Raw genomic sequence first — 24,369 nt, 5'->3', positions numbered from 1 at the left:
AGTTGTCACAAAAAATCTGCAAGTTCTGTTAAATGAAGGCTGCATTTCTGATGGTAGTGTTTCTGCTACACAGCTCAGTGCAAAGTAAAGATGCTGTATTTTTCAGCATTTAGTCATATCTGAGTGGTACCATATGGTAACAAATATCAAATCAAAGCAGAGGTTGAACTAACCTTGATAATTGCAAGGAACAGATCATGTAGATAAAGCCAATGAAAGACCACATAATAGCCTGTTACTAGGAAAGCTGTCAAATAAAAGTTTTCTATTTCTATTTAGTTTAGCTAGCATAATACTGAAAAAGGAAATTTTAATGTCCATAAATATTTCAGACTGTTTTATGTAACTGTGGCTACTACTCATATATATGCACACACCATCTTCTATCAGTTGAACTATGGCAGCAATCAACACTAACTTTTAGTATGCAAAAGACTTCATGGGTTAGTTGTCTATTGTATGAAATACAGCAGTTTATTGTATTAAATTTGATGCTTTTCACTTTTAATTTTGTTCTGGTAGATTAAAAAGCTCATGTCCAGTAATTTTTCTTTAGACATTTTTATGGCTCATGCAAATTTTAGTGCCCTCCTCTGGGTTCTTTCCACAGCTTCTGAACTGAACTGGCCAGGCTTGATATCGAAGATGATGACTTAATAGTATTTATTTAATGAAAAGGGTATTTCATTTAGTGCAGTCTCTCTGGTGTTGTTGTTGCTTAAAGGTTGACTGAACAGATGTTTCTGCTGAGCTGTCCATAATCATGACCATATTTTCTTTTCAAATTTGATTTAGAAACTAGAAATGGAACAACCTACATAATTTCCAGTACAAAACAATAAATCCTACAGTAAATCAAAGAATGGTTTAGGTTGGAAGGGACCTTAAAAGACCATCTAGTTCCAACTCCCTGCCATGGCCTGAGACACCTTTCACTAGGCCAGGTTGCACAAAACACCATCCACAGGCAGTACCTGTACATGTGATAGATAACCTACCAAGTTAAGACACAAGCCCTTCATTCATCTGCCAGACCTGAGAGAATGACACTGAAAATATTAACATATTTGTGTTGTTGAACTATAATAGCATGCTTCAGCTGGAAATAAAAATCAATTAATTTTTAATATGTCCAAGGATGGAGAACTCATAACCTCTCTAGGCAGCCTATGCCCTCACTAAATAAAGTTTTACTTCATGTCCATATGAAAGTTGCTGCCTTTTGGTTTGTACCTATTGCCTCTGGTAGTGCCATATCCCTTTATACACACTGATAAAACTGCTCTTGGCCCTTTTCTTATCTAGGCAAAGTCCTAGAAGTGGATAAGGTACTCTAGGTGTGGTCTTATGAGTGCTGAGTTAGATGGGATGGTCTGTTAAACTCACATCACAATGGCATTCATGCCACTGAATGGAATTCATGCCTCTTCTCTGACCCGACCCCTAAATCTGAACCAGACTGTAATCCACCCTACAGAAGAGGTCTACACACACACATGCTGATCCCCTTGAGGGCAACAACCATGCCTCTTTTCTTCTCTGTCTGTTGTTTCAAGAGAAGCAAAAGCTTGTCAAGAGTTTTGATATACATTAAAAAAAGGAAAGAGAAACATGCAGAGAAAGGCATGGTGTAATACTGGAGACAATTAAAAAAAGGAGGGGAGTGATTATCTAAGGAGTCGGTAATTACCAAGTTTAGTACAAAATATTGATGATTTCAGGTCTTGAGGACACAGATGATAGGAATGTGAACGAAGTAATCCAGATGAAGATGCAGAATATTAAAAAAAAAATAGACAAGCCTTGCAAAAACCCACAGACACAATAGGACAGCAATTGTTTCTTTGCCTGAAGATAAAGAACACTCAGTGGCTCACCTCAAACAGAAAAATGCACACATTTACAGTGCCATGGCTGATGAAAAATCTATCCTTTCTTAAACCAGTCACCACGTATTTAAAACCAACAGAGGAGTTTCTGAGAAAGAAGTATATAAACAGGAATATAAGGGAAATACTTCTGACAAGATGCAATTACCAGGGCCTTTTTGCTGTTGTGACCACAAAATGTCTACAGTAACACTGAGAGATACATGAATGGTAAGAGTTACATCCAACACTGTATATATACATAAATACAGCAGACAGAAATACATGGTCTGACTCAAGAGCTGCTGAAAGAACAACAAAGTCAGCCAACACGAATTCAGGTGTGGGGAGGTGGCATGGATAGGTACCAACTCATTCCATGGCTCTCTCAGCAATTCTGATGGACCTCAGCTTGGGTGTTCATGCTCCCTCTCCATAAGCTCTCTTCCATAGGTATCACTTTTTCACAGTAAGGGGTAACATGACCCAGATTATGGCTAATTTTCTTTAGTTCTGATTACGAAGTTATCAATTCTTATAAGAAAAGCTCTTTGTCATTTCTACCTGATCACTGACATAACATGAACAGTCTGCCTTCAAATTCAAAATGAAAAGACAGATTTTCAAGACAGATGGTGAAAGTGATTCTGAGTATTACTTTAGTCCTATAAAAAATAACCAGATTAAACTGAGAAGTAAAACATCAAAGAATGAAAAAGAAAATATCTACTACTATAGGAATAATTGCTTCAGACATGAGGAGAAAAGCAAGAAGCATCTTTTAGAGAAAGAAACAAAGACCTTTTCCATCTTCACTAAAATGGGAAATATGCCGAGTAAGACTGAAGAATTGCAAACATATGTTTTCAAAATGAAATGTGACTTGTTAATTTAGACCTTGTCTAAATCAAGAAGACAAGTGGGATAGCTATATTCATTCCAATACACTGTAGTGTCAAAAAAGACAATAGAATCCAATCTGTTTGAGCTCAGATGCAAGAAATTAGATGAAGAATTTTAGGCGAGTAATAAATCTGACAAAATGTAAAGATAGGGCATGTTTTAAAATGAAACAAAATAAAAAAAAACAACTAGAACATGCAGCAAACAGTACCATCTAACTGCATTCAAATTCTAGAAGTAACAATTAAAATCCCTTTTTTCTAATACATAGTTCAAGTAATTAGTGAACCCAAGCATGTCAGAACACACAGAAAAAACCAAGTATTTATAAAGGTACTAGAAAAGGCACATAAGCCTGGGGGGAAAATAGGCAGAAAAGCATATATGGATTGTGATCAAGGCAAGCAGGTATGGAGCTTGTTTAAGGAAAGATGACTAGAGACTCTAAGAAAGTTAAACATTATTAAATTATCCAAGAATGTGCATATTTTGTGGAGAGTGCAGGAAAAGGGACATGAACAACCAGGGTCTATTCACTTAGCCTTTACTAATAAAATTATACACATATACCTTTGAGCCCAAGAAACAGAAGGCGAGGGGAAGTTACATGTAAGCATCTAAAATTAGTCAGTCATTTTTGATGACTGTCAAAAATGAAAATTCTGCATCCAATCCCTTTTCTCTAGGCATTAGAAAACACTGCTTTTCTATGCAAAAAAATGGCCGCATGTCCTTAACACAAGAGAGAACTAAATGAAATCTGAGATTAAATAATTCAAAAGACAGTAATGTTCTGAAATAATTAGGAAAAAAGTCTCGACTTTTTTTTCCCCTTTTGTATTTAAGCCAAACAAATATATTGGAAAAGGGTGAGGGGAGAGAAAGGTGAGAGGAGAAGCAGAGGGAGAGGGTGGGAGTAAGGGTGAAGAGGAGGAGAGTGCTGCAGAAGCATGGTTGGATCACTTCTGCTTCCTCTTCCTTTTGCCACACCTGCATCCAACATTCTTAAAATCCTCGAATGTCTTCAGATTCAGAATAGAATGTTCTGTTCTCCATCTAATTCCTGTGCAGCTCTACAGTGGCAACACTGGAGGCACTGCAGACTGACTCACATCACTTAATTATTAGCACTTTGCAAGGGAGGTGCAGTTGGAACAGCACACGCTGCAGTACTGCAGTGCATCCTTAACAGCTACATAACCTGCAGCATACCAGTCTCTTGTGCCCATATACATTACCACTTATGTCCACACATTAGTTATACTCTCATAACACAGCTCTTAGCACAGTCTTTTAAAAAGGCACTTATGTGGGGCACTTACTTTCCCACTGGAAGGGGGATGTTTTATCAGTTCTCTTTTTATAGTACTAATAATTCTGTCAAATGTAAATGAGACTTGTATTGTATACAAAATCCCCCCTTTTTAAGCCCTAACAGCTGTGCACTGTACTTTAGAAAACTTGCTTGAAGAAAACAAGAGGGGAACAAAAGCTTCACTAGTCTGCACCAAGAACAACCTTAAGTGAAGGACCCCTCACACATCAAAAGGATGCTGTAGAGACAGCCGTGGATCTTGTGTTTTTTAGCTTTCAGGAGGCACAGCACCATTGCTGTGTCCTACTAGATGTTCCAACTGAGTTTAGCCTTGCTACAGACAAAAGCAAATGCAATAGTTCTGCTAACACCTCTGCAAAACGTGTTCTTAAAGGTGAGACATGTTTTAATGTGACAAGAGCTTGTAACTAGGCTTTAGAAATCAAAAAACAACTTCTACAACATGGATGTGGCAGGGTGGAAAACTGATTCACACTTCTGAAATACAATGACCAAGCCTGCAGAAATATGAAACCATGACACTTAATCAAAAATGTAAAGCTTCCTATTCACATATGTAGATGTACTGATACTGAGGAGGACCTCTAAGGATTACTGCAAACAAGCAAACAAGAATTCCATTACCACATCAATCAGAGCAGCCAGATTGCAAGGCAATTGCAGCGAGCCTTTCTGGACTGCCTAGGGAAGCTGAAAGAGTAGCTTTCTTGTAGCTAAAGACAACTGGGATTTTGAAGTAAAATCCTTCAGCTTTCAACTCACCTAAAGTGAAACTGATGTTTGTTGTTAATACATTACTGTGAAATACACACATACACCATCCATACAGGTGTGTTAAGTAAAATAAGTATTAACTTGCTTCATAAGGACAGAGAGTCAGCTGGGCGTATTAATCTGCCTGAAAACTCTTGGCTAGCTCAGCTCAGGAATCAGACCCAGATTTTTATGGAAAAGGCGGCTTAAATCTTTGGAATTTATTATTATATCTAGTCTGTAAGATAACTGTATTAAAACTACCCTAATAAAGCTGTACAAATATGGCACATTACAACATCACCATGCTGTCCACATCATCCAGTAAAACCGAGGAAAAAATGTCAGATAAAGGGAGAAATGTGTCATAAAATGACCTTCAATTACTGCACACACAGGGGTGCCAATTTAACAGGTTTTTAAATCTGCTTAGGTGCAGGTGACATATGTTACATTTAACCTTCAATTGCGAATGTTCTCTGAACTAAATGCTTTTGTCATAACCCTAAAACTATTTCAGTGTAAAACTCAAACATTTACAGGAACATAATAAAAGCTACTGATTGATAGAGAATGGAAAAGGACAAAGCTAAAAGATTGTAGTGTAAGCAAAAAAGGCAGCAAAGTAAGATAAGGTAACCATTTAACTACCACTACACGATAATTCCATGGAGATAAATATAAAATAAAGCGGGAAGCAAATAATACATGCAGCACTAATTTCTGCAGTTGGTCTTGTTATAAATGAAATTCTGCAAAACACCAATAGCACATATAATCCTCAAGCACTGATGAAGTTAATAAAACAAGCAGGGAGATGGTTACATTGCTACAAGAAATAAACTGTGAAAATCAAGCTTCACTTAATCTCTTCTAATAAAAAACTAATATACAGTAAGTTACCTACTAAATACTATGTGTTCAGAACATCAAATACCAGACTTCTCTTCTTGCTTTTTACAAATAAAATAATGTTTTGTATTATTCATTACCCACTCTCCACCACAGAATTTCAACTGATGTGCTTGGGAGTAGGAGTAACTTGTGCACATCAAAAACAATGGTTACCTTTTGCTATCATTGCTCAAATTGTAGGAATAGATATTAAGCTGATTCATAATGCATGAATAACAGAGGTTTGAATTGGAATTCTGTACATAACATTCCATAAAATCACTTCTTATTATTTTCAAAGAAACAGAGTAAATCACTAGCTGACATCACCCTGCGCCTTTTCTCAGTGCAAGGGGAGATGGAATCTTTACAAGGTGACAGATTCAAACTGCACCAACCTAAAAGAACAAGCCAAGACAGAAACACAGAACCTGCACTGACCTTAAAATAAAAGGATGCTGTGATGTGATTGCATATCAATACTAGCACTCACCCAACAGACAATAATTATTTTGGGATTCTCTGATTTAGAAATTAAAAGAAAGAGAATAAGGTGGGTTTTGACTCATTTTAGAATCCTTTGAATAGTACATCATGGTTTTTTTCTTCAGTAGACTGACCTGCTACAAACCTGAAATATTTATATGACTTTTTGCAATACTATACACCTTAAGTTATTCCTTAAGAATACTGAAGTTTTAAATTTAAGTAACTAACTCGACTATCTATAACCTGTAGATAAAATATTCATAATTGCTAAATTTCTTTCATTAAGCAAGTAAAGCTGAGACAAGACATAACTATTACTGTGATTTCCTCTACTGTTTTAAATGCTCTTCCAGAACAGATTTGGTCTGATAAAATGGCAGTGCTACCTAAACACACGTCTGAGGAGGCTTTGAAGTATTTTTGTAGGAAGAAATTCACATCCTATGTGAAAGGGCAGGGCAGGTGCAAATCACAAGAGACTGAAAAGAGCCCAACATTACCAGAAGAGAAAATGCAAGACAGAGTTAAATTCTCAAAGATCAGAAAGGTGTTAAGCAGTCACGGAGTCTGGAAAGACACACTTTTTTTTCAGAGCACTCAGGAGGGAACATTTTTGTTTAGCTCTCTAAGGATTAGTAAAATCACTTCAGCTTTCTGCTACTCTTCAGATGATGTTACACTTCTCTCTTTGGAAGCTAAGTAGGTGGATGTGCTTCCCTTCCTTTTGCCCATTCTCCAGTGTTAAGAGCAGGAATTTGACTTCCCAGAAGCACCAACAAGGAAAACTGGTGTAGACACAACATTGCCAACTGCCATTCATTTTCAGCAACCTGTTGTACAGACCTGTTACCCATCCTTGCACAATATACATTGTTTAATTAATATTTAAAGACTTGCTGATGCCATACAGCAATCTAGATACACAGAGAAACTTCCTGCTTTGAAGGTGAGTATTTGCTGAGAGGCAGGCAAGAAGGCTTCTGTCACATGTAATGATTAGCTTGATGTATCAATGTCAGAAGTAGGTATTTAATGAAAAATCCATTGCTCTTTAGCATTGTACAATGTTGTAATTAGAGCTGTAAAGCAGAATACTTTGCTGGAATTAGTGATAACTGAAATCTCTTGTGCAGAGACTTTTCTTTCCATATAGTTTCTATACCTGCATGTTTTCTGTATTTCCAGCTCAGTCATATAAGTCTCCCAGAGAATCACCCAACAGGCTTCTGCACCAGCTGAGCTTCAAGGATTTTGAGTCTTTGAATCCATACAGATTAATGAAGAGCTGAAAAACTGGATGTTCAACATACTTATTCTCTCTGAACCCAAATCAAAAGAAGTAAAATCCTTGATAAAATGCATCTACCATAACTGCCAACTTGCTCCAACTTCTTTTACAGGCATTTTTAATACAGAAAATTACACAAAGGCCTCATTGCTACTGAAATAGAATTTAAAGTAATATGCAAGCTGAAGTCAATTTAAATTGTAATTATAACTCGTGATACAATTTATCTTTTCCCAAGGGGAAAAAAAATGGCAATGACCCTATTCTTCCACTTCGTCAAAAATCTAGCTGGAGTAGGGACAGCATGAACATCAGAAGAATTGTTCTTGACTTCTTCCATTCTGGGACATCTTTCCTAAGGCTTTCTGTTCCATGGACTCCAAAAGCTGCCTGATAGTAACCACAAGACTTGAAAATGAAAAAAAAGATCAGAAAACACACCCCAACAAGCTCCTAACTTGTCCCTGAACTTTTCTTGAACACATTAGACTAACCAAGGTTGAGACAGAAGTAATTTATTTATAATAAACACTTGCACACAAAAACCCAGAAAACCTCAACTCCCTTAACTAATGGTTTCTAAAAATGCTTATTCAAAGTGACACATGCATGACAAGTTTTGGCTGAGTACGATTTAAGGAGGAGGAGTTATACCACCCAGAAAAATGGTGTTTATGACAGAAATGACAAAGAATCATTCATCATGGGGTTTTTCTATGTGAAGCAGTAATAAAGCCTAAATGAAACTGCACTTCATTAGTAATTTATTTCACAGATCACTATATATACACAAATAGCATAACTCTATTACATTTTTATAGTGCCATTTATTACAGTACTTCACATACTATATCCACATGGCAACACAGAAATGCAGCTTTCTCTGGGGAAGACAACAGCAGCCAACTGCAGAGCAGCACACAGGGAGGAAACACTTTTGAGCCAGAAGAGCAAAATAAGAATTTTCAAATGAATCAAGGAAAGGCCAATATAAAACAATAAAACTGAACCCCAAGAGATGTGCAGCTAACTCAAAGAATAGTATTGCTTGCCTGATGCCCTATTTGATTTAGAAAGTAGAAATAAAAGAGGAAAACTGAATACTCTTGCCTTGTTCTGTCAGAGTGACCAACAGCAGAGACTCCCACCAGAACTCCCTGCTAAAATTCTCTATCCTTTTATTTGATCCTTGAGCACTACACTGGCATTTTACACCTGCCACAGGAAGGAAAAGAACTTCAGTTCAATTGCTTTCATCAGTCTGTATTTGGGATGCCACCCCTCAGGCATAGGTGAGGACATATTCTCAGATATCAAGAAAAGAGATGCATTTCTTTCTCTGCCAAGACTTCTGCCAAGAGAGGGTTCAGGGCTATTCCACTCTCCATCAGAAAAGAATTTTCGAAGTTTCACACTTAGAGGCCAAACACTTCCATTAAACTTCCAGAGATGACTGGTGACTCCTGCCTTCCAAATGCAGGTGAAAACCTGGAATGCTACACAAACCCACAGAATGCTGTGAGAAGATGACAGACAGAAGGACACCTGCAAATGTCTCATCACAACATTTGCTTGTGAAGTAACAGTGTCCAATTATGCAGTGTTGGGCCTCTGAAATAACATATTACATGCATTATGTGAATGGTTTTTGAAATAAAAGTGACAAAAAATGCACTGCTTTTAACTTGTGAGGCATGTTTAAATTGAAAAAAATATTCTCTTGATTTTCTTGCCAAAAAACTCTGCTGTAAGAACACTGATAAGAAGGTAAGTGGCTTGTCAGTTGTAGATATTCTATTTTTAAAAATAAATTTTAAAGCACAGAAGTTCTAAATAAAGACCCCATACTTGAAATGCAATTTATGAACATTGGGTCTTTGATGGTTGGAGAAAACATGATTTTACCGAGTACATTTTTTATTCTTTTCTGATGAATTAACTGGAAAGAGAACAAAAAATCAAAACTATCAGAAAATATTTGCTGGATACTAAGTTAAAATCTGTTTGACTGCAGGGAAAAAAACTTTTCTTAAAACTTGTCAATATTGAGTTTGACTGCATTGTGGAAGCTTGAGAATAAATACATTTATATCCCTTCTCCTATGGATCTTGCTCTGATCTTCTTTCTCAAGCATTCTGTTACTAAATGCAGAATTGTGGTCCACTGCATACAGTATCTAATTTGATAAGAGCTGAGTAAATGTACATTAATACATTTTTTTTTCTCTTTTCCTATCACATTGCACTTCTTCTCCCTGCTTTAGTGGTAGAATAACTACTAACAGTTTAAGAAATAAAACCTGCAATACTGAAATGAAACACTGATTTAAGATGCACGTTTTAATTCCTCATTTAAGTCATCTGCATTCTCTAATTACTATATTAAAAGAGGGATACTGACCATCTGCAAAAAATATAATGTCCTATTTGTGTAAGTTAATGAGTCTGAATTAAGTGCATGAGTATTCCCCATTGAAACTGGTGAGACTGTTTGAATCCCTAAGTGAGGCAAGTGAGTAAATGAAATCTCTTATCTATTTTAACTACTAGACATGCTAGGAAGACCTTATTTTCTCTCTCTCCCTGCAATCTGACCAGCAAATGCAGGAGGACCAGACATTGCAGGAAAGATCACAAAACTGAAATTTTTTTTCCAGCCTGTTGCTCTCCAAATCATTCTCCTCAACAGATCTGAGCACACAACCATAAGCTCTGGAGAAGATATTCCTTATAAAAGGTGTGAATAAACAGATTCAGTGCACTGGAGCTGAGAGAGCTTAAGTAGGCTTGTGCCAAAGATGAAGAGCAGGAGAACATTGACAAATTGACTAATGTTGACCTGGACATTGCTGGCAGAGCACCAAGAAAGATCACAGGTGAAAAGAGACTCAAAGTAAAGAAAGCCTGGAGAATGAGAAGTTTATCTTCAACACCATAGGTAGAAAAGCTAATTAAGTGATTTGGCAAGTTTGAAAGATTTGCTGCCCAGTTTCCATTCAGACTAATCAGGGACCTGCAGTGTTTTCAGGAAGCAAAGAAGCAGGAGATGGTTTTCACAGACAAACTTCACAGTCATTCTATATCTAACACTTTTACATAAGAAAGTATGGAGATTTTCTAATTCTTTCCTGGAACGATTCCTAGTCAGTCAAATCAGCCTATGCAAACACACTGTAAAAAAGTCTCATTAAAAATAGAAATATTTTATGATGCTACTTACCTGCCTGTCTACTTCTGGAAGCAAAAGCAGGAGGTATTGTTGAAAATGCTGAGGTAAAGAAGCAAAGGTGTGTTTATTTATTAAAGCCCTCAGGTTAGTGTTCACTAGAATAGATCCCGGTGTTTCTATGTCAATATCCTCAGCTTTGGTCCATTTCAAATGTCCTGGAGTAAATAAACAAAAATAACTTTAAACATAAATAAAGAGAGTAGGAACAAGTCTTCTTTTTAAGTTTTTAGCTTTTACTGTATAATACAATAAGCTCTAGAGAAATGGTACTATGAGAAGGGTAACACAGCCTTTTCTAGGTGTCTTAACAGCTTTTATATTTGTATAATAATAAAAAAATATTTTGTATTTATCTCTTGAAGATAAAGTATTTTTATTTTATAATAAAGAGACAAAATGCATTTGTCTCTTGACCTCTTATGTTCCAGTAAACATCACAGGTGACATATTCTTACTTCTAGCTCGAGACCAACTCAACAGCCACAGAAAATAATCCTGTCATGTCATCAACAATAATTATATAAGCACCTATTTTCAAGCAAAAGGCTGCTTGATGAGGCTGATGTGAATCAATAATTATGGACAGCTTCTCTTTTGCCATCAGCAGTGCCCTATGGCCTACAGAACTTGTCCCACTGCACCTGCTAAAACCTGTGTGAATAGAGTGTGATCAAAGAAATGAGACTATTTAATATGTTAATGTTTGAAAACATTAACAACAAAAAACAAAAGAATTGTTCAGAATTTTCTGAAAAAGTAAGACCTAAAACGATCAAAATACAGAAGGCAGCAGCAGGAATTGTGAGATTAATAAACAAGGTATGTGAGAAAGGATACAAACACAGGAGTAAGATAAAGACTCAGCAGAAGGAAAGGGAAATAAACATATGGCTCATGCACAGCAATATAGAATAATGTCTTCTTACTTCACACAGTAGACAGAAAGGGTATCAACTTAAACTCTTGCACAGTAAGAAATATATCTGTTAAGATACTGAGAAAAGAAAGCTTTCAACCACCAAGAACAAGGAGATGTTGAATTAAATCCTTAGCGAGGTATTACAGCCTCCATCAAAATCTTTTAAGAATATGTTAGACAAATACCTGACGGTAATGACAGATGCATATCTGATTTTGACCTATGATGAACAAATTAGATGACTACTGGAGATCCTGTCTGGTCTGATTTTGTTAGTATTTCTAGGATAATATTTAGAAAATATTTATTAAAGTTTCTTAAAGAGCTATCTGCTTCAAGGTATTTATATACTGCTACAATCCTTTTTTCCTCTAAGTCTTAACATATCAAAGTCCAGATGTCTGGAAAAACTCAAAAGCTTCTAACTCCTCCCAGGAAACCTCTTCAGGTTTCAGTTTGTTGTACTTTCAAATATTTCAAAAATGGTGTAAGAGGGGTCTGAACTATATAAAACGCAAACTCCATCAGAATCCCTAAAATGTCATTAAAATATTATTCCACTGCTATGATGAATGGTGGTGTTTGGCATTTACATAGGACCTCTCAGCAACAATTAAAACTGACACATTAAGAAGATTAAATATGTTTTAAAAATGAGAACATTTGGGCATACTGATTATTAGGAATGTCTCAAATGCTACAAGCTACTTAACAGTAACCACAATAGAAGGAATGCAATTATGCTTTGGATTTCTTAGAAGACCTATGGTGGTCTCTTCCCTGAAAGTCTGTAACTACAAAATATACATATGCAAGAAAATGAAGATTTCTGAATTCTAAAAGCTCGACTTTAGTCACAGCCCTCTGTAAACATTCTTGTAATTTTATTTTATTTTTCAGCAGCTGATAGTAACTGAATGAGACAAGATCTACTTTGCACTCAGCACAGGATAACCTTTTCCAGCACATATTTCTAACATACTCTATTTCAGTACAGCGAAGACTCCATTACCAATAAATGAATGCCCTGTTATACAGGACAATTGCATGGAAGAAGTGCCCATTTTCATGAATGCATCACAATAAACTATCCTCACCATCTGTTCCACCCACTAAATATAAATGTAAAAAGAATATAGTCCCTGAGCATAACACAAGTTGTATGATGTACTGAATTTTAATGCCTGTATGTATATTCTCTTTTTTAATCAATACAAAATACATATCCCCATCTTCTAAGTGACTCTAAATTAGAGTAACATTTTCTCCAGCTAGAGCTTCATATCCTATGGGAAGGCATACACACAAAGATAATCCAAACTGAAATAAGACATGACTGCAAAATCAGTAACATCCTTCAGTGGCAGATATTCTCACAGCTTGAAAAGCCCAAGACAGAGAGTCAAATCTACATTTTCTAATTTATTTGACCTGCTATCACTTACAGAGTACTATGGGGGTTTTGTCAGCTTCTGGAAGAAATGTGTGTATTGCTTCTAGGCCAGTAGCAAACTCTGGATGCCCACCACAGTCCTACTTTAAAAAAAAACCCTCAAAATCTGTTCAGAAAAACAAGAAATTATCTCTCCTGCACCCTTCCTATGGCTAATATAGGTTCTGTATAGCAGGTCCCAAGTTTGTAATGAGATTTAGTGAAGTGTTTGGGAGCAGCATGGAAGTATGACACTACTGCATCACTAATCATAGCTCTGAGAAGAGTTTATGACAAAACACATGCCAATATTTTTTATGTTGTTTTCCACAGAGAAAGACACTTTGAATCCTTATATAGTTCAGGGGCATCACTGTCCAGATCAGAAATAGAAGCTGTAAGACAAGAAAGAAATTCAGGCTTGCAGCCTTGGAAATTAAGAGTTTATTCCTCAACACAGAGAATTAACCATAAGGAGATGGGAGCACCATAGGTCTACATAAAGATATAGAAATGAAAACAGAAAAAGGACAGAAATCACATAGTTGGCAGAATCTGTTAATTAAAATGAAAAAAAAAGTAATCTTATTTAATCAGAGCTCAGAAAGTCAATTAAACACAACATGTAGTGAATATTGGGCAGATCAGCAGATTTTCAGACAATCAAACAATATCTGGACCTGAATTGTGCACTATACAGAACCCTAGACCTGTTCTCAAAGCTGCTCTGCAACTGCACTTTTAGCATCCTAAGAAATGTTATGAGAAACATTTCAACAGGTACAAGAACAGAAACCCTTAAACCTTATACAAAGTTCCCCACACTTCACGTGTGGTGTCCCCAACAGGCCAGTAGATTTATTTTCCAAAATCTACCAAAAAAACCCTAATTAATTCATTTGATATCATGAGCAAACAATTTATGTCATATCTGAAGATGCAGAAGAACATATACTTGAAATTATGTATCTCAGTCTTAAATGTAGAGAAAAATCAGAAGAAATAATCTAACATTGAATATAACTTTGCATAGCAAAAACTGTAATAGTGAAGGAACATTGTCTATTTTGAATAATGATGTTGGATCAATATAGAGAACTAGCCATCCACATAGAACTGATTGATAATCTGCAGAAAGGTCATGTATGAAACCCAAGTACACTTTCATGGGAGGCTGTGATACAATAAGGCTTATAGGTTATACTGCCAGGAACTGGCAACAGCACATTTAACAACTCTATGGCATTCGGGAAGTAAAGTGCCTTGGAGCTATTTTACAGGATCATTATATATAAAAATAGGACTAGGCTGGAAGATTAATAAAGAAGAACAATCTTATCCCCACAAAGACAGACATAAAATAACTTCTAGGATTTAGCCACTACAAAAAGCTTGTTTGTTAGCTTGTTGCAATGGTCACATTGCAAAATACTTCTTTAAATGATTCAGCATTTGCTAAATGCAAGAAAAAGAAACAGTTATGTCATTCTTTGACTTCACTTCAGCAGAGACAAGAGTCTTAGTGAACACCACATTTTGTACTCCCTAGGGAACTTTTCCAATTAAATTTCATGCAGAGCAGGAAAAACTGCCTATGACATGGAGATTTAGAAGTTACTCTTAGCATCTCTTCAGAGAAAATTCTTTGTTAATTACAGAACATGATCCATGGACCTCACTAACAAACCCACAGAAAATAAAACCAGAAACTGTATCTACCACCTCAAGAGATGTCGCTTCAAAATAGTTACAGATCCAACTGAAGAACTAAATCAACCAAAGAAGAACAATCAACCAAAACCTTTATGCCAAATCTCTATATGACATGCAATAATGCAAATGAAGAAAAGAGAATGTTAACTTTTAATTGGGCAAGCATGGAAGCAAATATGCTACTATCTCTGGGAATAAATGCACATTAGGCAAGCAAATTCACCATGAAGAAAGAATATCTGTTACATACTGCCCCCATCCCCCAAAAATCATTACATAACAATCAGAATCTAATTGCTAAATCACCTCTCTGCCTGCAATTGCTTAGGTCTGTCAAACTTTAAAAAGCAACCACTGAGGATGAAAAAAAAAACTGATCAGGGATTTTCCAGGTAGACAGAAAGATGTCTTCTTGAGAAAGGATCAGCTGCTGAGTTTGAAAAAGGACAGGTAAACAGAAAAATAAAACTTTCCAAGAGAACACGGAGTTTAGAAAAATATCAGTATTACAAGATATTTTTTTACTCTTACTCACCTAAACCAGATTTTTTTAACCTCTTTAAGTGCTGGCTTGTTTGCTTTCCAGTTGGAGACTTTTGCCCATGTTTCATCTCTTTATCAGAACCATCTGCTTCACCATTTTTAGATTCCGATCCTTTGAAAAAAATAAAATCCCTCAAATATGATGCTTTTGCACTTAGTTACTAACAATCCCCTCAGCACCCCCTACACCGTAAACAAAACAAAAATAGGATTTAAAAAAAATTGACATTTTCTTGCTGAAAGGCAATATACTTTTCTGGTCACAATATAATTCCTCCTCATCAGAGGAATTGGAAGTAAAAGCTCAATAAATCAATTAGGTGCTGAAAACTAAAGTTTACTGAACACTGCAGTCAATAAAAATGTTCAGTGATCTAATAAAAATAACATAGTTCTACAATGCCCAGGAGATATTTTAAAAAATATTTTAACCTTAAGTTATGGGGCAGTAAAGCAACCTAAGGCTGAAAAAAAAGATAATTTCTTTTTGAAGAAACATTTAAAGAAAAGATATGTTTGGAAATGCAATTGTGAATTTGTGTTAGACACAGAAATCTCTTAAAATGAAGCAACTTAACCACCAGAGTTAAAGGTCAAGGTTATGCTGCAGTGATAAGCATCGTATAAGAAGAAAAGCTGACAAAAGGATTTGAGTATTGCAATGCAGAACTGAGACACAAATTCACATTCACGGAGAAGCTTGCCTTTCCCCCCCTCCTCTTTCTATGGCATTGAATACCAGCATGTGGTCCTCCATTAGAGCTCCAGAGCCAAACAAAACGTTACTTTGCATTCCTTTAAAGCTGCTGCTATTACCAATTGTCATTTTACTGTGTGCCTTCAGCTCTTTATTAAAGAAAAATCTCTATCCTTGAGACACGAGTCTTGATAAGGAAATAAAGACGTTAAACAAAGCCACCCAGTGGAAATAGTATTTCAGTAATTCCAAATTCTGTATGCTACTCATCTGATTCAGAGGAAGGTTCTGTGACTAGAGCTGATCTTGCAAATGGTCCTTTAGCTATTTACCTGAAGGTGAATCCGACTGCTCATCGGACACCTTTAATGGTGTCAAAACAACACGAGGAACAGTCTTGTTTACCATCATTGAGACTCCATTTCTTCTTTTCTGCTGTTGTCTCAAAGCCTACAAAAACGATAATAAAACATAAAACTGTAGCAAAAAAATAATGCTTATAAGTGAATTACACATGACATTTTTCTACCATTAAACTGAATCCCTTAAAATAAGCATAAATTACACAGCTACTGACTTGCCAGACTTCACACTCGTCCTCTTTATGTCATTTTCCTTTAAAATACAAAATCAGGCTTTTTCTCCTTTTTTTAAGAGAAAGAAGATGCATCTTAGATGATTTTCCAATCCAGGTTTGACAACAAAGAAGCACGTAACTGTTTGCTCTACCTTAACAGCACAACGTGATAACCCATGAAATGCGAAACTAAGCCTTCCAAAAAAAAAAGTAAACCCAAAATGTTTCAAAACCAGAATAAAAATATATATGTCTGCACATCTCTCGCAGGTGCATCCTCTCCAGTATACTGCTCAGTCAATCAAGTTAACACAGAGTGTCATCAGTATGTACAGCATGTAAGGACTACAGTATTGATGCACTCACTCAGCCGTGAGTAGTGCTGCACAAAATCACTGAACATGGCAGGAATCATTTATTTTCGTGAAGGGAATCAGTCCTAATCTTGGAAACCTTGCAGCATTTGGCTTCTGTCTGTTTGACTTTGGGCATTAACCTTCAGAACACGAACATGATGGTGTTCTGGCAAATCTGGGGGAAAATGATACACGAATAAATCTCTACAAATGGTAGTGCTTTGTGTTTCATAAATGTATCAAATACAGGGCTGATAATGCAATATAAAATATCTACAGATTAGAAATAGCAAATACCCATCAGACTGTTTTATATGGAAAATGATATCTCATTCAAAAGGTCTTAAAACATAAAAATATGAATACCTGCCAATTAATACATCTGCAAACATTAAAATTCTGGAATTAATCAGAATGGGCTGGGCTTAATACAGACTTCTCCTAGCCTCCTGTCTATTTTTCTCCATTCTTATTGTGCCCTCTATTTTTACAATTGTGATTTATGTTACGAACTTGGGGGATTTATTAAAGTAATACCATATTAAGAAGGTACATATCTGATATGAATTATCCCAATAGGTTTATGAGCATGAATGACTGATGCCCTATAAGGTTTAAGTCTGTAACTTTAATGGATTGTAATACCTTTCCAAATTGTTCACATAGCTAAATAATAGAGAAAAAAATCTCTGAGAAGAAAGAAATCGATACTGGTCTACTCCTCTAAATAACACTACACAACGTAAAATACACCAGGCCACATAGAAGCTATTTCATGGATTAACCCATTTTATTGTACTTCTGAAAGGACACATAAGCACTGTGCAATAAAAAGCAAATTAGAACACTTGAAGTCAAACAAAGAGAGGAAGCTGGTCAGATCTGCACTGAACCAAAGAAGCAGCAGAAAGACATAAAGAACAGCTGATACTTCAAACATTTTTGAGACAGAATTTTCATACTGGTATCGAGCAAGCACAGCCAGACTTCTGGACAGAAAATTCTAAAGTGTTAACACTTCTCAAAAATTCCTCAAAATTCAAAAAATGACGCTGCAAACCTAAGTGTCAAATCAGGTGATCCTTAATTAACACTAATACCATGGAGACAGTGGGAAACAGTTCATTAAAAATTAACTGAAAAGCCTGGCAATGTCTGCACCACCGATACACCAATATAACCACAGCTTCATATTATGGTGCCACAGAGCCTGATTTGCCTCATGTCATCCTCATTTCCTCCACCCAAGGCAAATGGTTAGAGCCCAACAATGCTCCATGTTGTCCTCCTGACTTTCCAAGACAATTTCCACCTCTCACCAAGGCTTCATAGCCTTGCGGCTAGCATCCACAGAGAAACACCATTTTAATGATTTATACAGCCACTGTGGCAAAGGCAGATACTTTGTCAAGCCTCACAGTTGATTTTCAGTGCTTACACTTAACTCCCATGAAGGAGAGAAAGGAACCAGCAGTGTATCCACAGTGACAGGCACGCAGTGTTCATACACCTCAGGTGACACACGTGCTGCTGGAGCGAGGGCAGCGGTATCCAATATTTGTCAGGAGCACCACTTACCTTCTTTTGTATTACTGGCAGGACCCCCTGTGGTCCTTAAGCACACATTTATGCAACTGATCTGGCATCTGCAAGAAGCACAGGCCAACTCATGCCCATGGAGCACTAATATAAGACACTCCCTGGACAGTTAAATGAGGAAATACAACTGGGAGCAGACAAAGCTACCAGAACTATTTACTTCAAGGCATAGCACACTTCTCTAGCTACAGCCTAAGCACCTCTATATATGAGGGTCAAGCAAAAACCTTAAATACACCATTTCCCTTTGACAAACATTTGTTTTTCAGGGTTTCTTTTTCCCTAACATACATTGATTCACTGCCAGTCCCTTCCCCAGCTCCTCCGGTTTCACAGGGCAAGGAACCGATCACCAAAAGGAAAAAAAAAAACCAAAACAAACAAAACAATAAAAAAAAACCCCCAAAAAACCCCAACAACAACAACAAAAAAACCAACAAAAAAAACCCCACAAAAACAAACCAAAAAAACCCCCCAAAAAAACCCAAACAAACAAACAAAAAAACCAAAAAACAAAAAATCCCAACAAAACCTAAACCAAAAAAAACCAACCCCAAAACCCAACCCCCACAATATGGATGTTAAAACTAAGTAAAACTTTTAACACAAAATTAACGAATTACCAGTGAATTACCCTGTGTACAGAGAATAAACATGTAACCTTCCCCATGCCTCTCTATCTTTTCATTTGTCAAATGAAAGATATAAGATGGGGAAGAGGGTACAAAGATAAAAAGTAAATAATCTAACATATGATTTGCAGGGTAAAGAGATGGTGGAGATTCTGTGCAGACATTCTTGTTGTGATATGCCCAGCTAATCACAACAATTTTGTGGTAATTTCTCCTCTGAATTTGAAGCCGCAGGATCTGAAATTTTTGGACAGCCGAGTCTTTGCAAGACAACCCAGCCCAGTGGGAGAAACTGCTGACTGACACCCAGTTACAAGGAAAGCCAAACACCAGAAGGAGTTAAGTATAAAGGAAGGACAATCTCTGTAGTCTCCACTGAGGACAAATTTATAACTTCTCTATACCTAGCCTGAGGGACATTCATTTTAGAATACAAGACTACTGTAGGATTAGACAAGAATCTTGTAACCCAAGATTAATTCTACTTAGCTGGGAAGTCAATGAGATTACTCCAAGTGAAACATGCACCAAATGCCTGCTATACTGAGCTTTTAGAGCGCCAAGCTAATTTAGTGCTTTCCTAGTCACCATGACCAAATAAATCAAATTTATAACTAGCACTGAAGAAAATGAGAAATGTTGTAACTTATTCCACAGAAAAATGGTTCCAGATATCACTGTAGATACAGAAACAGCAACTAACACATACTACATTGTCATCTTTCACGGACACAGCCTTTTCCGTCTCATCCATATTTAGAGACATATAACCTCCTAGCTGGACCTCCTACAGAACTGCAAGAAAAGATGATGATTTTACCAAATGGTAAGGTGTCATTTTCACTACATCAAATTAGAAAAAAACACATGCAGTGCATATGATAAGCTTAAATAAAGAATTTTTTTTCTTTAATGAGATGCTATGTTTACATTTCAAATGCATTCAAACACTTAATGCTAAATGCATGAGTTTAAAAAGCTGCACGTTTTAAATACCTAGAACTGATCACTGTTGAAATATACTGTAAGACATTGCTACCATCCTACTAGTGCAAAAAATAAATTAAAAAAAAAGAAAGGAAATGAAAGTTCATGTAATATACATTACAAGCTCTCTAAAATTTACCACCAAAATATAATACTTACATCCAGCCTTTCACAAGCAGATTTGCAAAGGACATCTGTGAATCTCTCGCACATAATGAGTATGGAGAATTCCCAGTATTCCCATTCATAAAAATGAACCTGTGACCATCTGTTGAATAACACTGCCATGGTCATTATACAATGCTTGGCATAATTATTTGGTTTAATGAAGTTATTTTTATTGCCAAAATCTTTAAGCAAACTATCAATCCATTTTCATCCAAAGAATGCAAAATAAAATAAAAAGATGAAAATTAAGAAAATATAAACTCTGAAGATAGATGGCAAAAGAAAAACACCATGAAATTACCAGTGAACTTCTAATTCCAAGCGGGTTTTTTAAAATAAAGAGGTGACAAGAGCAAGGTTCCTTCTGTTTTTCAGGGAGTTTCTATCCCTCCTGGAATATAGCAGTATTTTGGAGGTTTCATGAATGCCATTATATGCTCTTAAGAATAGTAAATTCATGTTTAGTTGAATCTTAACACAGGAAAGACTTTTTTACCCATGTGACACAATGGTTGACTGTCTTCAGTAAAAACTCATAAAGTCATCTTTCAAGCAGGAGTGAAAGGAAACAATATAACCTGAAACATAACTGTAGATGGGGGCAAAATGCCTTCCAAAAAGAGCACCAGAAGCAAAATATCAGCCTCTGAGCTCTGATTTTACTGCTGCTTGGCTTTTTTTTTTTGTTATTTTTCTTTCCCATATCTTTTAAACTCAGAACAAAAAAATGGATCACACAGATAAACCATTAATGAAGAAAACCATTTTCATTTGAGGTTAAATGTGTGACATGCTGAGAATGTTAAAAATTAAGTCATTATCAACAAAGACATGTAACACTTGGTTGCATTAAGCAACATCGTCCCAGATTTCTACTTGTTCTATAAATGTCAAGTCCACATTCTGAAATTCATGTAATGAAACATAACCTTTGAAATTTCACACATTATGGTTCAGAAATGTAAAGCTATGGAACTCCTCCATTCTGCCATGTGAAAACTCAAGCTATGATACACTGAGCAAAGTCTCTTGCACAAAATAAACAACAACTCTGCATCATGGTTATGGATGGCAAATTGACAAAGATGAAACAGGTTTATGGTTTATCATTGATTCACTTAACACCACCACAAAATTCATTCTTTGTCTTCTCTCTCACCCTAATTTTGTTTAGTAAAATTAAGAGTCTTTAATTCCCATGTCTCGGTTAAATTAAAATTTCTCAATGGCAACCTGCTTCACGGACAGACAGAGCAGTTAAACTAAAACGTAAGCACCACAAATCATGAAGAGTAAACCCATTATTATTTCGTAGATGCCACTAATTTTTATATTAAACATAAACAAAGCACTCAGTTATAAGCATGCAACTGTAAGATTAAAACACAATAAACATGTCCTATGGAAACAACCACAAAGCACAAAGTGCCATTTCCAAAACAAATTAATTTACTTCCAACCATACTAGTACACTAAACATGTCAGTATGGTGCCAAGAGTACACAGTTGGTCATCTGAAGATGAAGAGTAGTGTCAGAATCAGCAGGATGGAAGTCTGGAAACCTGGGGTTTATTTTGAAACAAATGCTAATACCTTCTCAAATAAACATCTTTTCTTGTCCCATGCCATCCTCCTACCTTGTGACAGTTACATCTGTATTTAGAATAAAAAATAATGTGTTGCTGCATATTTGTTCTTTAGGTTTCAGAAGGGCTTTCAGCAGAACTACAGTATACCTTAACACTGAACTTTTACCTGTGTACTAACGAACACTGAACTGAAGTGCTTGGACCTTTGTGGAGCAGAGACAAGGAGATTTGTCTGTTCACGTGAGTGTCTGTACACCTGCAAACTAGCACTGCTTTCTACGGGATTACAATAATCCAGTCACAGCTACAGTTAATGCAGATCACGAGAGACTGCAAAGTAAATGGTTTTGGTGCTTTCCCAACCATAGAAAAAATGACAAAAACTACATGTGATCTGTTCAATGTCTGTTTTGACTTGCATGTGAATGGGAATGATGATAGCATATGCATCAACACAGTGAAAGCTTTTTAACAAAGAGAAGAATTGGGGTTTTTTAATGTTTTGTGTAGTATTAAATTAACAACATCCATCAGCTGAAAAGTGTTTTATGGGGAAATGGGTTCATTGGCACAACAAAACACATGTAGGTAAGAAAACAGTTTGTAGAAAGCAATTTAAAAACAAATTAAAACAAAGATAGCAGTGTCAATACAAAATCTTAAAACAGTAATCAACACTTTCCATGGGGTCAAATTTTCAAACACACTCTGCACAGGGACCAAAGCATACAGCAGAGACTTTATGGCTAGACTCTGCAGATCAAAAATTACCACTCAGAGGATTTATATTGCACCAATGTAAGCAGCGTAACATCTTTCTGCCTAACATCCTGTTTCAGTCTGGGTACTCCTGCTTGCCCACACATCCTGAGCACACAGCCTTCTGCAGACCTAGCCAACAGCTCCTGGAACACCATTTGCAGATAACTGCTTGTCAACATTTTGTAGGAGGCTTCCTAGAGCTCTGAAGAGTTGTGAGCTGTTCCAAATCCTGCCTTTCCCTGAAAAGACCAACACTTTCTAGGATGCACTTCAAAATCAAGGCATGATTCATTGTCACCTGGATATAATTTCATGTTACAAACTGTTCAACTGAAAAGATGTTCTTTTCACATAGCCCAAAAGAAGATACTCACTTAGATATTCACTGCCACTATAAGGAAAAATCACGTAACTCCACTGGAAAAGCTTAACTGGGACGCCAGTCTCTAGTGATTTTATTTTCATTAATACAACAGCAATCCATCTGAAATGGTTCTCCAGGCTACTTAAGGGACAGGCTACTTACAGAAACACAGTAACAGACAAATGCAATGCTTAGAACTAGACTGCTATCTTCAGCTTGACTACCTGAGACTTGGAAAAAGCCACTGCATCTACAGAACGGAAGAGAACACTTTCAACCTATATTTGGGAAGAAGATTTCACTATGTCACAGTGGCAGGTTTAAACAAAGGTAATGCTCATGCCAGGACATATTTTAAGTGAGTGATACTGTCCTACACTGAGGTAGAGGGGCAACTACACTTCAACACTTAAAATGGCTTTAAAATTCTTTCGTTATTTCTCAGACTAAGAAATTCTCTAAAATACATTTATTAAAACAGAAAAGGTGCAGGAGCACTGTAAAAAGCATACTGTGCAAACAACCCCAGAGAGGTATCAAGCAGAACCCTCCAGCAACTGGGAGGCAGATATTACAAAAGCAGTAAAAAGCAGGGATTGCGTGGATTCCTGTTCCTTTCTTTTCATCACAGGTAAGAGCTGAGGATCATGGGGATGACCCAGAAGAGAGTCTCAAACATTGTCTTGGTTCTTACCAAAGCACTGTGTTGAGCAGCTGGTGCATGCTGCCCAAGCATAGGGACCTTTAGAGGGACATACCGTGCAGCCAGCCTTCGGGCAATGCATGTACTCCCTGAACAGCTTCTGCTGGAACTCTTGCTCTCCCAGCTTCTTTTCCCCATTATGCAGTCTCCCTGCCATAGCTTCTCTGTCCTCTTCCCTAGACTTGTCTTGGCAATCAGAAAATCAGTTTAATTTATCATCTTCGAACTTCCATTCTCCAGAATGCATTTTGTAAACTCCAGTGTCCCTTCCCATGTCTCTCTAGAAGTCAAAAAGCAACATGTTTTCCTTCTTTTCCATTTGTTGTCAGGAAAATTTGTCAAGAATCATCACTTATGTTGCCAGACATCTGATCAAATGCTTCAGCTAGGGAGCCAGAATTCTCCAACTGTGGCATTGGTACATCTGTTGCATCTGAAATGAAACATAAGAATGCGGTTAAGAGAGACACTGAGCAACTGCACCAAACTCTCTATTATGAGGAATTCAGTACAAAAAATACCTCTCAGTTTACAGTGGATTTTCAGAGCCTTTCAGGAAGACACCCT

General features: G+C 36.6%; 1 protein-coding gene across 1 annotated transcript in view; it reads right to left on the bottom strand.

The window, feature by feature from the left end:
• The window catches only part of ASXL3 (ASXL transcriptional regulator 3), a 283,448-nt gene that overhangs the window by 29,108 nt on the left and 229,971 nt on the right, over nt 1-24,369 (bottom strand). Inside the window, exons 8-10 of the mRNA XM_039704252.1 lie at nt 16,397-16,514; nt 15,360-15,479; nt 10,752-10,915 (exon numbers count right to left, since the gene is read on the bottom strand). Of these exons, the coding sequence (XP_039560186.1) occupies nt 10,752-10,915; nt 15,360-15,479; nt 16,397-16,514 (402 nt within the window). The remainder of the gene's footprint in view (nt 1-10,751; nt 10,916-15,359; nt 15,480-16,396; nt 16,515-24,369) is intronic.

The sequence above is a fragment of the Passer montanus genome, unplaced genomic scaffold, assembly GCF_014805655.1.
Source record: "Passer montanus isolate IOZ18808 unplaced genomic scaffold, ASM1480565v1 scaffold170, whole genome shotgun sequence".
NCBI classification, from domain to species: domain Eukaryota; kingdom Metazoa; phylum Chordata; class Aves; order Passeriformes; family Passeridae; genus Passer; species Passer montanus.
Note: the sequence above shows the minus strand (reverse complement) of the source record. Positions and strands in the feature narration are given on the sequence as shown.